Source organism: Protopterus annectens, chromosome 13.part0 (genome assembly GCF_019279795.1).
Source record: "Protopterus annectens isolate FY-2018-M chromosome 13.part0, PAN1.0, whole genome shotgun sequence".
Lineage (NCBI taxonomy): Eukaryota > Metazoa > Chordata > Ceratodontiformes > Protopteridae > Protopterus > Protopterus annectens.
This window is the reverse complement of record NC_056747.1, coordinates 198262025-198276654: the sequence shown is the minus strand read 5'-3', so window position 1 is coordinate 198276654 and position 14630 is coordinate 198262025. Positions and strand designations below refer to the sequence as shown.

At 43.1% G+C, this 14630-nt stretch overlaps 1 protein-coding gene across 1 annotated transcript in view; it reads left to right on the top strand.

Moving 5' to 3' along the window:
• The window catches only part of PLEKHJ1 (pleckstrin homology domain containing J1), a 326732-nt gene that overhangs the window by 203340 nt on the left and 108762 nt on the right, over window positions 1–14630 (top strand). The window contains exon 3 of the mRNA XM_044090767.1: window positions 1025–1097. Coding sequence (XP_043946702.1) covers window positions 1025–1097 — 73 coding nt within the window. The remainder of the gene's footprint in view (window positions 1–1024; window positions 1098–14630) is intronic.

Sequence of the window (14630 nt, the reverse complement as noted above, 5' to 3'; positions counted from 1 at the left end):
TTTTTTGTCTCATCTCTGATGAACTTGGATCAAGTAATAAATTCAAATTTACTAATCTTCATGAAACTGAGCACCAACTATGAATCCTAGCAATATAAATGTGCAAGCAAAAACAAATGGCTGTTGCTGGACAAATGAGCCAAACTAAAATAAGTGGATTTGTGATGTAAAAATCCATGAAATAGTTAACCTGAAATAGAGTATACCAGGTCAGATGAGTAGCTTTTAGGGGCACCCGTCTTGCAGCTTGGCAACAAGGGCTCTGATGTCCACTTTGTATCAGATTTCAAAGGCATGGCATATGATATGCAAAATAATGCAGACATGAGGATTCTAGCAACACCCTTAGAACTGTTAGCAGCCCAAGAGAGTCTTAGCAATGGGTCTTTAACGTTGTGGAGGGTCCAGCATTTCCTTTAAATGATGAGAAGCATACGTCATGCAAGGCTGAAAAAAACTTAACACCGTTGCCTTATAAGGCAGTATTGGAAACTTCTTATGATTGGTGTAAAATGAAGACATGCTCCATTCAAGTAATACTACAAGGTTCTGCACCAGCTGAAGCCTGAACAATGTTTTTGTCATTAATCTGAGTGGATTACAAAATCCAGTCATGAAAATGTTCAAGATATGAATTATAACCGTAAGATCCTCTGATGAAATAAGATGCTTAATTTGTGTGTTATTCTGTGTAGATGGTAATGGGATGATTTAACTACGACTGACACCTTGTGTCGCTGTTGTTCAGGATCATACCAAGATTTTATAAATTTAAAGGGCTGCCTATCAGAATTGTAGTTCTGTTAAACAGTGGTTTAAATACACATCTTAAGTTTCTTTATTGTACAAAATAACATCTCACAGCAAATGACAAAATTTGCAAATGAAAAATTATAAAGTAAGAAAATGTTTTATTTGAAAGAATAACTTATTTAGAACATTTCCTAGCCTTCTTTCACTGAAGCTACATTTGAATACTATGGCTTCTGACTAATTATGACTTTATTTCTCACTTTTCTGGTAGCCTGTAGGAGCTTTACTATTGGAGCAGTGCAAAATTGCCAGAGAAGACAACATGAGTAATGCTTTTTCAATTGGTAAGTTTAAAAATCTAAGATTTCATTCATTATAGTGATGCAGAGTAAGGACACATGTCTTAATCAACCAACATAGCCAATTAAAGGATTCTTTGCAGAGGTTAGAACATTTGAATAATTTCTACCTTCCCCTTTAGGAGTTGAGAGTAAACTGAACATTTGCTTGTATCCCAAGCATGCCATCAAGATATCCACAGGAGCAAATGTGGTTGCAGTCCTGGATCCTTCCTTTCTGTACTTAATGCCCTGTATGTGTGTATCTTCAGAAATACTGAAATAAAAATGGAATAATCTAAGCTAAGGGGAACACTATAACACAGACTTCCCCTTTCAGTCTATATTGGTGAAGAAGAGGTGTCTTAAGCAGTTAGTTTCTGTCAGAAAGTCTCACTTTTCTGTGTTTGTGCCACAGACACTAAGTGTATAAGGACTTTTAAGACTCAACTGAGCAGCAGCACTGATTAAGTTATAAAAAATAATGCAATATTTTTCTTATTTTTTTCAAAATATGCGTGTTTCATTTATATGTGCATGTATACACAAGTGTGTGCATATGTACATATTATGGTAAGTGTGGATATACTTTCATTTGTACACTTCAGCACAGTTTCACTTCATGCAAAAAAGTTATATTTGTTAACCAGGTAAGCGCACTGAACACACACACTTCATTTAAAAGGAAGAACGTGGAGCAGTGTTATTTAATCTTACTGGAGGCAAAGCTTTCGCACGTAGCCACTACAAATAACCAGCAGATTGTTTGTTAGTATCACACAGTACCACTAAACCAATCCCACACAACTCCATGCAAACACATATACATATGCTGAGACTCTTAAAAGTAACCTATTGAGTGTAACATTAGAAAAAAGTACCCTCAGCAATCTACACATACTCTCCATGAAACACACTTCTAAGAGTCACATTGATTAAATTCAAAAGACCATAAGGCAAACCTCAAGACAATCCAGTATGTTAGTCATAGGTGACTCCATAGAGAGAGACACTGATGCACCACTCACCAGGCTTGCAAGGAGAGGGCCATGGTCAGTTGCCTGTCAGGTGCTAGAATTTACCATATCACGCGTGCATTCAAGTCTTTGCACCACAAGCACGTATGTGATACAGTCATTGTACATGTGAGTGTAAATGACTTGACACACCACCTTGGACTATGTGAAGGCACATGTTGACTCTCTTGGATTATGTGTCTGAACAGGTGTTAATAAAGCCATGAGCAATGTTCTACCATCACCAAGAATGATGCCAAAATTCTTTTAAGTATGCGATCAACCAGTAGACTAAAACACACACTTATAAATAAATTAATAAACATCACATAAACCAAATATACTTGTAGGGGTTTGCCCTCATATGTTCTTAGGTGATTACTAGGCTAATGGCTTAAGAGCCCTTACAAACCTAGTCACTATAACCCGAATTTACCCAGTATGTGGCCCCAAGGGGCAAGAAGATGGCATAGGTTTGTGCATATGCCTTGAGTGTTTTACAGATTACCTTGTCCATAAGGGACATGGGCACTACCCAGGTGTGAATTTGCAATTTCCTATCCATTGATCCAAATTCCATTTGAACAGGGGTAGGGAGGGGCTATGTTTAACATGAATAGGAAGATTGTTCAAAAGAACAGGCTCCCCACCCCACCTAACATGGATGTTTTGTAACTTGTATATACTAACCTCATGATTACACTACCATGGCGAAAGTGAAATTTCTCAGTGTTATGCTATTGTTGACTTAACAGCAAGTTTGATCAATTGTACCATCACCGATTTTAACCAAAAAGATTTGTTCACAGTAATGTGAACCAGTAACCAAATGTACATCGTGTGTGTGTGTGTGTGTGTGTGTGTGTGTGTGTGTGTGTGTGTGTCTATATATATATCTATATATATATATATATATATATAATGTGTGTATGGGTCTGCTTCAAAACAACGAAAGACCACATTACTGAAAATTAAATCACCTAGATGACATCGAAACCTGACTTTCAAGAACGACCAGAATACCAAAGAATTTCACAGGTAAGTGTCTGGTTGGCCTCTATCTAACAACGAAACACATTGCACTACCTCAAACCCACCCAGCTTGGATGCTGTGCCCCCCACATCCCCCCTAACTAAATATATCAAATTTGGGGTTGCACTACAGTGCAGAAAAGGGCAAATTTCCCCTTGGCCACCTGGTTACTTGCTCTGTGAAATCCTTTGGCATTCTGGTGGTTTGTGAAAGTCAAGTTTCGGTGATGTTGTCTCACTGGTGATGTCTTTGGTAATGTGGTCTTTCATTGTTTTGAAGTAGACCTATACATACATACATACACATACACACACACACACACACACACACACACACACACACACACACACAAATATATATGGGTATGTATATATAGTGTATATATTAAAATTTTAAACTTGGCGCCATCAAGCTTGAAGCAGCTCTCAAGGCAGTATAATTGTAGATGAGAGAAGCTCACTACACTGCCTTCCTCCTTTCTTTTATTCAGGAGACTGGCCCTCAGTTTAGTATGCTAGTCCTCCTCATACAGCCCCCATGGTCATTTGAGTTTGAGACCCTTGGTATAGTTTTTGTTACTCCTGTGCATGTTTGTAATACATATATATGTATAGGTTTTCATGTGCACATACAGAAGTAATGTATGCGTATTTGATTTTTTATGTTGCATCACCAGAGGAAGTAGGGCTAACAGAATTGTAAGCTTAGAGGGTAGGTGCTTTAGATGTTGGGATTAGGACTCTTGTTATGAGACACCTGACATTTTAGAAGATTTGGCAAAGCTTTGTTTGCATTAAAAATTAGAAGGAAAATGATTACCAGGGGATTTCATACATTTCACTGAGGTCTGAATAATCAAATGACAGTCATCCAGGTTAGCCCCTTTAAAAATAGCACAACCCAAAGTTTTTTTTTTTTTTTTTTGGAGTTTTGCCCTAGAGTTGTGGTAGGCTGCACTAGTCCTGTTAGTTTGAACTGAGCACACACCAAGATTTCCTTGTTTGAGAGGGCCCCCTCTGCGCCCTTGTAGCAGGAGAGTACAGTTAAGGATTAATCTGATTGGAGATTGCTGGTGCAATGCTCAGTTTTTGAGCTTTTTAGTGGTTAATCGCAGTTTAACAGGTTGCTCTTAGTTGGTAAATAAGCTCAGAGTTTGCATGGGTCGGTGCTTGTTTTAACATAGCTCTACTGTGTTTGGCGATTAGCCATAGCTCTACTGTCATCACCAAGAAACGCGAGGCTTTTGCTTCCACAATAAGTGGACTGCACTGTTGCTTTTTTGCAGTTCTTTGTAACTGTTTTATATTTAACTTGTGTCAGCTAGTTTATTGTATTGTTTGCTGATTTGTTGTACCCTGCTGTACTCTCTAATCGGCTGCCTAGTTCAAGACTTCAGCTGATTTGCTTGTACTTTACAACATGGCTAATTACTTGATTACTAAACTTTATTTGTGAATTTATTGTTCTCTGTCTGCTGTAACATAGACTAGATTCAGACTTGCTGAATCTAGCCCTATTTGTTTGAACTGAGCACAAACCAAGCGTTCCTTGTTGAAGGCCCCCCTCTGCACCCTCATAGCAGGAGAGTGCAGTTAAGGACCAGTCTGATTGGGGACTGCTGGTGCAGGCCTCAGATTTTGAGATTTTTAGTGGCTAATTGCTGTTTTAAGAGGTTGCTCTTAGTATGTAAGCCCCAAGCTTGTGCAGGTCAGCGCTTGCTTGCACAAAGGGCACCATTGCACACTGTCGCGCCACAGTGAATACTGTTGAGATGCATCTATGTTAAGAACTTAGAATCCAGGCCTTCTCGTCAGTACAACTGACACTAAGCAGATCATCAGCATGCACACCTCCCCTCCTGCACCAACCAGACCTATAACACATAAACTTACATATGCGGAGTTCCTCACCAGAAGCTTACCCAAACATCAGAGATCTCCCAAACCCAAGCACGCATCACATAATGCACCCACTACAAAACATAGTAGACACATCTTGCATACTAGTGTCTCAGTAGTCAAAGCACCTAAGGCAAGTGACAAAATCAAACATCTTAGTCATAGGTGACTCCATTTTGAGACTCATAGATGTCCCTCTCACCAGGCTGGATAAGGAGAAGGTCACAGTCAGCTGTCTGTCAGGTGCCAGGATCCACCACATCGCACATGCACTCAAGTCTCTCAACAGCAGGTACTGTTATGACTCTGTCGTAGTCCATGTTTGTGTGAACGACTTGAGTAGTACCTCACTAGACTATATGAAGAGAGACATGACTGCGCTCTCTGCGGCTCAGGCAGGTATGTCCCTAGCCTTAAGCAGCATTTTACCTTTGCCTAGGATGATGCCACAATACAAACAAAAAATGATTGACTTCAAGAATTGGCTTAGATTCTGGTGTCATTCTAAGGGGATTAGTGTCTGTCAGCCTGAGATGATATGGTCGATAGACCTCATCGTTTTGCCAGAGATGGTCTTCATCTGTCACCCCTGAGATTTCGATTACTGGCCAGGGCTCTTGCCACCCCTGTAGTGCCTTTTTTTAGGCACTGCTATAAGAATAAACTTCCTGATGTAAACATACCTTCAAAAACAGCCTCAAGGTTATGCTGCTAAATGCTAGGAGTCTAAACATCAAACTGCACCAACTGGAAGCAGTCCTTAACTTGGAAGATGCTGACATTTGTGCAGTCACTGAGACCTGGTTTAAGGCTTTGGAGAGCACCTCAGCCATAGTGGATTACATTTCCTTCCACACATTCAGGCCACAAACTGAAGGTGTGAGAACTAAAGGAGGTGGTGTATCAATATATTAAAGATAAATACATCTCTAGATTGGTTAAACAGCATGATTTCCTTGAATTACTGCAGGTGCAACGGACTGTCGGTAAGACCCCTCTTCAAGTCATTGTCAGCTATAGGACCCATTCCTTGAAACAGGACATCCAGTCAGCCTACTGGGATCTACTTGAGTCCCTCAAGATACAACCAAACACCCTGTTTTTGGGTGACATTAAGTACCCGCTCATTAAATGGGTAAATTGTATGTTATATATCAATGTGTAGCATGTGTGCACTATGTCTTTAAGAAGCATGCGAAGCTGTGTGTGCACATATAAATTCCCGACAAGTGCAATCCCTAGTGCCATTTTCAGGTTTTGCAGAAGCCATTTTCTTAGAGTATGCTGATGTTTTCGACGACAAGTTGGGCAGTCTTCCAGTTATGTATTTTATGAAATTAGACCTAAAGGTCACACCAGTGGTTAGACCACCAAGAAGAGTTCCAGTAGCTATGCAAGATAAAGTCAAAGCTTAGTTGGATAATATGGTGCAGCAAGGTGTGATTTGCCCAGTCACAGAACCAACTGAATGGGTATCATTCATGGTAGCCACTCACAAGAAAGGCTCAGATGAAATCCGAATATGCATTGATGCTAGAGATTTGAACAAGGCATTACAGAGGCCATATCATCCAATGTGCTCATTTGAGGAAGTTGCAGCTCTAATACCAAATGCCACTGTATTTTCTGTTTTGGATGCAAAGAGTTCATTTTGGCAAGTGATGCTTGATCACAAATCCTCATTTTTTGACTACTTTTAGTACCCCGTTTGGCAGATACAGATTTCTAAGAATGCCATTTGGAATAAATTCTGCAAGTGAAGTTTTTCAGTGTGCAGTGGAACAATTTTTTTTTCCGGTTATCCTTCTGCCACAATAGTAGACACTCTACTGGTTGGAGACAATGGCAAAGCAGAGCATGACAGAAACCTCAAAGTTCTAGATACAGCACATGAAATAAATTTGAAGCTCAATCCTCTGAAGTGCAAATTCAGACTTTCAGAAGTAATCTACGTAGGACATTTGTTTACAAGTACAGGCTTAAAACCTGTCCCAACCAAACAATCGGCTATTATAGAGATGTCAGCACCAGATAATGTGCAGAGTTTACAGCGTTTTCTGGGCATGGTCAACTATTTGGGCGAGTCTGTACCAGATTTCAGTGAGTTGACAGCACCTTTAAGAGAGCCAGCACGAAAAAATGTATAGTCATGGTTACATCATCATCAGAAGGCATTTGATGACCTTGAGCAGAAAATTGCAACCCCCCCCCCCCCCCAAGTTAAGGTACTGTGATGTGAGTAAAGCAGTTGTCCTATCCTGTGATGCTTCTAATTTTGGTCTTGGTGCAGTTATTCTACAAGAGGGCAGACCAGTAGCCTGTGCATCTAAAACACTTACTCAAACTGAGATGCATTATGGTCAAACTGAGAATGAACTTCTAGCAATAGTTTTTGCATGTTCCAAGTTTCACGATTATATTTATGGTCAAGCTATTCAAATTGAAACTGATCATCAGCCTCTAGTTACTGTTCTAAAGAAACCTATGCATTATGCTCTGGCAAGATTACAAATAATGATGCTCAGATTGCAAAAGTACAATTTCAAAATGGTCTACACTAAAAGGTAAATGGCTTATTTTGGTTGATATTTAATCCAGATCACATAGAAGTACAACAGAACAGCTTGATGCTGAAAATTTTGACTTTGATGTAATGTTAGTGTGTAATTTTTCTACCACTAGACTTTGAGTTGAGAGATCACACTATGACTGATCAAATTTCACAAAAGCTCAATCCAATGGTCTAGGTGAACATGCAGTACAGAGTGCAAAGCAATTACTTGAAAAGTCAAAGCGTGACAATACCAATGTATTCTTGAATTTACTTAATCTCAGAAACATACCTCGTGATATTCTTGGTTCACCTGCTCAAAGACCATTTTCCAGACAGACTAGAACTATGCTACCTATTTCATCAAGTTTGTTGAAACCTAACTCTAAGAATGATAAAACCATCAAGGCTCAATTGCTGAAGAAGCATAATATCCAGAAATCTAGTTATGACAGAGCAGATTACTTTGTTCGTTGAGGGAAGGAGAGACTGTACAAATCCAGACAATGAAAGGTTTTGATCGAATAAGACAGATAACAGGCATCTGTGTTGAGCCAAAATCTTCTTGGGTAAGCTCTGTGGGTGTACAGTATAGGAGGAATTGCAGACATCTTCCTGTACCAGAAGCATCACTATTGCAATCACCACATTGAATCTGTGATGCAGACTCTAAATCAAAGACCAAGTCAGACATTGTTTCCAGACCAGTATGTGTTCAGAAGTCTGATTCTGTTCCAGAGAGTAATTTGAACATTCCACAGGTCAACCTTTTTGCAGAGACTGTTCCAGTTGCTAAAAATGATTCTTAAGTTTGTCACACAATATGGATGAGTTTCTAAGCCTAGTGCAAAATACACAGCAATGTGGACTTGATTGTATATACATGTGTACTTAGTATTGTATAATGCAAGTGTCTAGATTATTTGTGATTTCTGGATGCTAAATATCTCTTGACAAATTGCATGATCTATTTCTCAGAGGGAGGATGTGGATGTAGCGTGTGTGTGTGCACGGCACGTGTGCTATGTCTTTAAGAAGCATGCAGAGTTGTGCGTGCACGTATAAATTCCAGACACGTGCAACCCCTAGTGCCATTTTGAAGAAGCAGCCAGTGTGTAAGCATGTATGATCACAGCAGTTGGTTTGTATATAAGTTACTTGGTCATAGTCAAATAAGTTTTACAGTAATGTGTTTGTATAGAATAAAACAACTTAAACAGAACCCACGAAGTCTTGTTTATTCTTGTACCAACACGAAAGTGACACAAGTGTTCTAATTCAACTCGCCCAAAGGTTCATGGACTTCGTCAACTGCAGTGATCAGCTGTTTGACACCCCCACAAGGGGCTCAAACATCCTGGATCTGGTACTCACCAACATGGAGGACCATTGCAGTACCCCAAATATATGGCCCTCCCTGGTGAGATCTGACCACAAGTCATTCTGGTTAGAGGTAACTATAACTCCTGACACCCCCCCTCCCCCCCATAGCAGCAACCAGACTACAAAACTACTTCAAGGCCAATTGCAACCTCCTACGCGACGGCCTAAATAGCTTCATTAGCCCCCCCACTGATGGAACAGTCACCTATGCTGTGTTATACACCAATGCGTTATAAGAACATCTTTACAACTGCATTGATTGTGCTGTACCTGTCAGGACCAAAACTAGCTCTTCAAAGAAAAACAAACCTGCCTAATGGACATCTGCCATTAACAGGCTATAGAGTAAGAGGAAGAATTTGCTGTCTAAAAATAAGAAGGAGCAGTTTCAGAAGTGGAAACACTCCATTCTCAACTTAAGCAAATAAGACTTCTTGTGAAGTCATCCAAAGCTAACCACAAATCCAATTTAACTGCCTTGACTAAGGACAACCATAAGGTGTTCTTTAGTTACACCTGTAACCTCAAAGGGAGGGCCCAGATTTGCGCTGAACTTGAAGATAATTGTGCCACATGTATGAAACCTGTGGATAGAGCAAAACTGTTGGCTGAGAGGTTCATTGGAAATTTTACTCCCCTGACCCAGCCACACATATACCCCAAAGCATCCATACCACCTGTCCCCCACCTAGCATCTCTAAGGTGCAGGTCTTAGACATCCTGTTCAGGGCCAGAAATGCAGCCTGTATTGGACCAGATAACATCCCAGGCTGTGTTCTGTATTGGTTAAAATGGGAATTGGTAACACCGTTGGGTACCCTGTTCAACCACAGCCGAAGCACTGGCTTCATCCCAGCAGAATGGAAAACAGCTACCATCACCTTCTACTGACCCTGGGAACTATAGATGCATTAGCTTTGACCAGCCTCCTCTGCAAGGCCATGGAGTGAATCATTATGGACCTCATTAACAAAGATGTAGGAAATCTCCATACGCTTGACCCCACCCAGTTTGGCTTTGTCCAGGGGAGATCATGCCTGTTAAATCTGGTAGATTTCTTCGAGACAGTCACCAAAGCCCTTGACGAGGCACATCTTTACATAAGGCTTACCTCGACTTAGCAAAGGCCTTTGACGCAATCCCCCATTCAGGCATTATTGATGAACTCGCCCAGCTTGGTATCAACCCGTATATTGTCAGGTGGGTTGCAAAGTGGCTCACAGATAGAACTTGTACAGTCAAAATAGGGGACTCCACCTCCTCCAGCAGACCCATAACCAGTGGTTCCACAGTGATCAGTTCTGGGACCCCTGTTGTTCAGAATCTACTTCTCTGAAGTGTAGGCAAAAACTAAAGGTCTGTGGCTGACCAAGTTTGCGGATGACTGCAAACTGTGAGCTGTCATTGAGTCCTCAAATGATGCAAAACATCCTACAACAAGGACTTGCACAGACTGATGACTGGTGCTAAAGTCACAGTCTTAAACTCAGTGCAAAAAAATGCATTATCTTTATTTGTCATCCCCTTCAGCATGGGAAATGCACCTGCAGACTACCACATAAAATACAATACCCTAAACATGCATTCAGTGGCGAGCAATGTAGGTACACAGGTTGACAGCAACCTTATCTTTGATCACCATGTCTACACAATGGTAAGAATAACATTCTGTATTGCTCATCTTATAAGTAAATGCATAGCCTCCAGACAACAAAGAGGTTATTACCCCACTGTACTCTTCCCACATCAGGCCATTAATAGAGTACAATGCTCCCTTTGGTACGTACCTTTCCAAGCACCTGCAGCAATTGGAGAAACCGCAAAGCTTCCTTACAAAGAAAAAACATGGTCTTCAGCATCTGTCTTATGCGGACAGACTGAAATCACTATCACTTTACTCTGTGTTATACAGACTACTCAGAGGCGACCTGTGCCTTGTATATAAACCAATCTCTGATCCTGCATTAATGAAAATGCTCCACATTCACAAGTCAAATGGCGCACGGGTCACTCGCTGTAAGGACCTAACCGGGTGTGTGACATTAACGGAACTTACTGGAGGGACAGGTTGCCTCACCTTTGGAACAAACTTCCAATTCATGTTAAACAAAGCCCCACGTTGACCCTGTTTAAGTGTAATTTGTATACTTGGATGGGTATCTAGAAAGTCATCCTAGGGGTTCCACCTGTGTCCCTCATTGACAGAACATTAGGTGCTGATTCGAGTGTCTTGTCACTCTTGGGAACAAGGGTAGAACTTGGCTAGGTTTCTAAGGGCCCTAGGGCCATTAGCCTAGTAAACTCCTATGTTCCCATGATCTCCTTAATTATATCTGTCTTCTAAGGTCGTACCATTTCCATGGTAGGGGGTTGAGCTCAATGTGTGCGCCACTCGACTAGTTTAGACCACAGAAAAAAGTCCTGCACCCAACATGAGCTGCTTGGAGAAAGACTGTTAAGCATGTGAAACTGCAGTTTCTTATTTCGAGAGAAAAAGCAGAGTTTGAAAATCCTTCTCTGCCAGGAAACTTGTATATGTTAAGTTGTCAATCTCGCCTTCATTCTTGCTTGATGGGTTCGGAGCCGATCCTCGGCTCCGACTCGGCACTTGCTAAGCTCGAGAGTCACTTTTACCAGCTCGAGGCAGCCCCATATCCCATGATGCAAGGCGGTAAGTACCCAGATCTCGTTTGCCGCTTCGCTTATGAGGTCCTCCTTTTACCAGCTCCTGGTAAGTGATTTGCTACTTCGCTATTTTAGCCCCTTTTAACTAAAAAACCCTTTATTGTTAGTTTTAAATTAGTTTTAAACATTTTCTGACAGAAAATTTTCTGTCTTTTCTTATTTTTTTAGTCAGACTTTCTCCCATCCCATCCCCCCCCCTGTTAGGGTGTGTGTGTGTTTTTTAGTTATACCTTTTGGTATATTTAATTTAATTTCTTTGACTGGTGTGTGTGTCTGTCTTTGCACCATGTCTAAAGAAAGGGTCTCAGGCTTTAAGAAGTGTGACTCGTGCTGTCAGAAAATGTCTCTGACAGACGGTCACACTTCTTGCCTGTACTGCCTGGGGCCTCTTCACCTGCAGGACTCCTGTGCTATTTGTCATTCTTTCAGCCAGAGAGTCCTGCAGGAAAGAAAGAATAAGTTGATTTTGAGGGGCCTTCTTAAGCCGGAGGGCTCTCCGGCTAAGTCGGCTCCATCCAAGACTGCTAAGTCTTCCAAGGCCCAGGCTTCTGTGTCCAAGCCTGCGGCCTCGGCTCCGACTCGTTCTGAGTCGAGATCGGCTCCGGCTGGAGCCGATTCTGGCTTAACTAAGACTTCGGCACCGATGGCTATCGGTGCCGATTCTGGTTCGACCACTTCGGTGTTGGCTCCGATCGGTTCCGACCACCATGTGGCTCAGGCATCGGTGTCAGCTCCAATCGGCTCCGACACCGTTACTTTTGTGGCTGTATCGGCTCCGGCTGGAGCCGATGCATCGAGGCTACCTGTCGGCTCCGATAAGTTGTCGGCTCCGACAGGTTCAATAGTTTCATCGGTTCCGATGGCTCCTTCGAGGAAAAGGTCTAGGTCTCCTTCCTTGGAGCCGATACTTTCGGCTCCGGCTTCACCTCTCCTCTCGGAACGGAGCCATCGGAGCCGATCTTCAAGGTCATCCAGGCTTTCTGACCATGATTTAGAGAGAGTGGTCAGTAGATTACTTAAGTCACAGGCACTGGCCCAAATGTTACATAGTCCGTCTCAACAGACGACTATTGGTCCACACCCCGTTGCAGTTCCTCCTTCAACTCTACCCCAGAGCTTGGAGTTGGAGTCTTCGGGAATGGTTACTGCTACGGCTGAGGGACAGATACCCCCTTCTGTTCCTTCAGCCTCTACTCTTATCTCCTCTTCGAGACCTTCCTTAGAGGGATTCGGCGGTCGGGCTTCCAGGGTCTCCTCCGAGGGGGTGAGTGGCATCGGACCCTTGTCCGAGCCCGCTCTTCCCCTTGGAGCCTCGGCCTTGGCGAGCTCGGCTCCGACATCTGCCTCGGAGACTTCCTTTTCGGTGGTCCCTGGAGTTCCTAGCTCTTCGGAACGGGTTCTCTCGGACCTGCCTGGGAGGGGAGCATTCGAGGTGATGAAGAGTGTGCTGGCCACTGGTATCAGCCAGCAGTCTGTTCCCTTAGCTCCTCCCTCTATAGTGCCTGTTGACATCTCTGCCACTTCTCTTGCTACAGGACCCAGAGATCCTCCGCCTCAGGTTTCCCCATTGGGAATATCCCCCTCTTCCGAGGATTCTCCTGATGTTTCGGGAGATACACCTAGGAAGAGGACTTGTGAGAGGAAACATGTAGACTCCCGAGTCTATCACTTCAGATACTGACTTTGATGAGTCAGAGGGATCCCCAAGATCCCCTCTGAGGATGTCTCCTTCTCAGACATCCTAGAACTCCTTAGACAGAGGGAAACTGGCCCACCAATAATCCCCTGAGGATGAGTCAGTATACCTAGAGGCGTTTGGATCTCGGCCCTCCACCTCCTGGGTGTCTCCGCCTTCGACCCCCTTATGCAGGTTATTGCCCGAAGGCGTGGGCTGCTCCTGACTCTGTAGAGCCAGTCCCTAGGAGGCCTTCAAAATTTATTACTGCCCGTGTGATAAGCAATTCCTCACTAAGGGTGTCCCCGCTGATGCCATGGTGGTGGCTGCTGCCACCAAAAGGAACTTGCAGATCCTTCCGTGCCGTCCATCCTCCTAATAAGGACTCTAGGACCATGGATAGGTACGGTAAGCGGATGTTTTCCTCAGCGACCTTTGCTATGCGTTCGCTGAATTACCTATGTCACTTCACCAGACTCCAAAGGGATATCCTTAAGGAGCTAGGTGATGTTGTACAGGATCCTACAGCTGCAGGAGCTCAGGAAAAATTGCTTCGCAGCTAGGAACCCTTAATTCCATTGCAAACTCCTCCATGCGGCTAATATCATATGCTGCTGATGGAGCGAGTAGGGCCGCAGGTACAGGTGTGGCTCTTAGGCGCCAAGCCTGGATGCGGCTATGTGACTTTGCAGATCCCTTTAAGGCGTCCTTCACAAATTCTCCCTTTGATGGGTCAGCTTTGTTTGGCCCTCAAGTGAAGGAAACTTTGACCAGGTGTGAGCAGGACGGCAAGACTCTTTCTGCCGTAGGAGTCCGTTTTTCCACCCCTTCTAGACCTTACCCCAAAGGACAGAAAGGTGGCAAAATGTGGTTCCGTAAATCCCAAGGAGTCACGCCGGATTCACGTGGTCAGTTTACCCCTAGAGGCAGAGGGGTAACAACAACAGACGCTCTAGAGGCAGAGGGGTCCAAAACCAGGGAAACAGAGAGCCTCTCTCTGACAAGCCCTTTCAGCATCCCTGAGATGTTGCCCGGCTGTCCATCCTTGGAGGCAGTCGGGAAGACATGCGCTGTACCCAGAAGCCTGGCGTTCCCTCACTCAAGACAGATGGGTACAGCCGATCATACCCGAGGGTTACAAAATTCCTTTCGAGGAAAGGCCTTTTATCACTCAAATTCCCTTCCAGATGTACCACCGGTCTAAGGGAAATTGCAGAGTTAGAAGTCTTAAAACTTCTGCAAAAAGAGCCATTCAGCCAGTCACAACAGATCATTCAGAGCCGGAATCTACTCAAGGT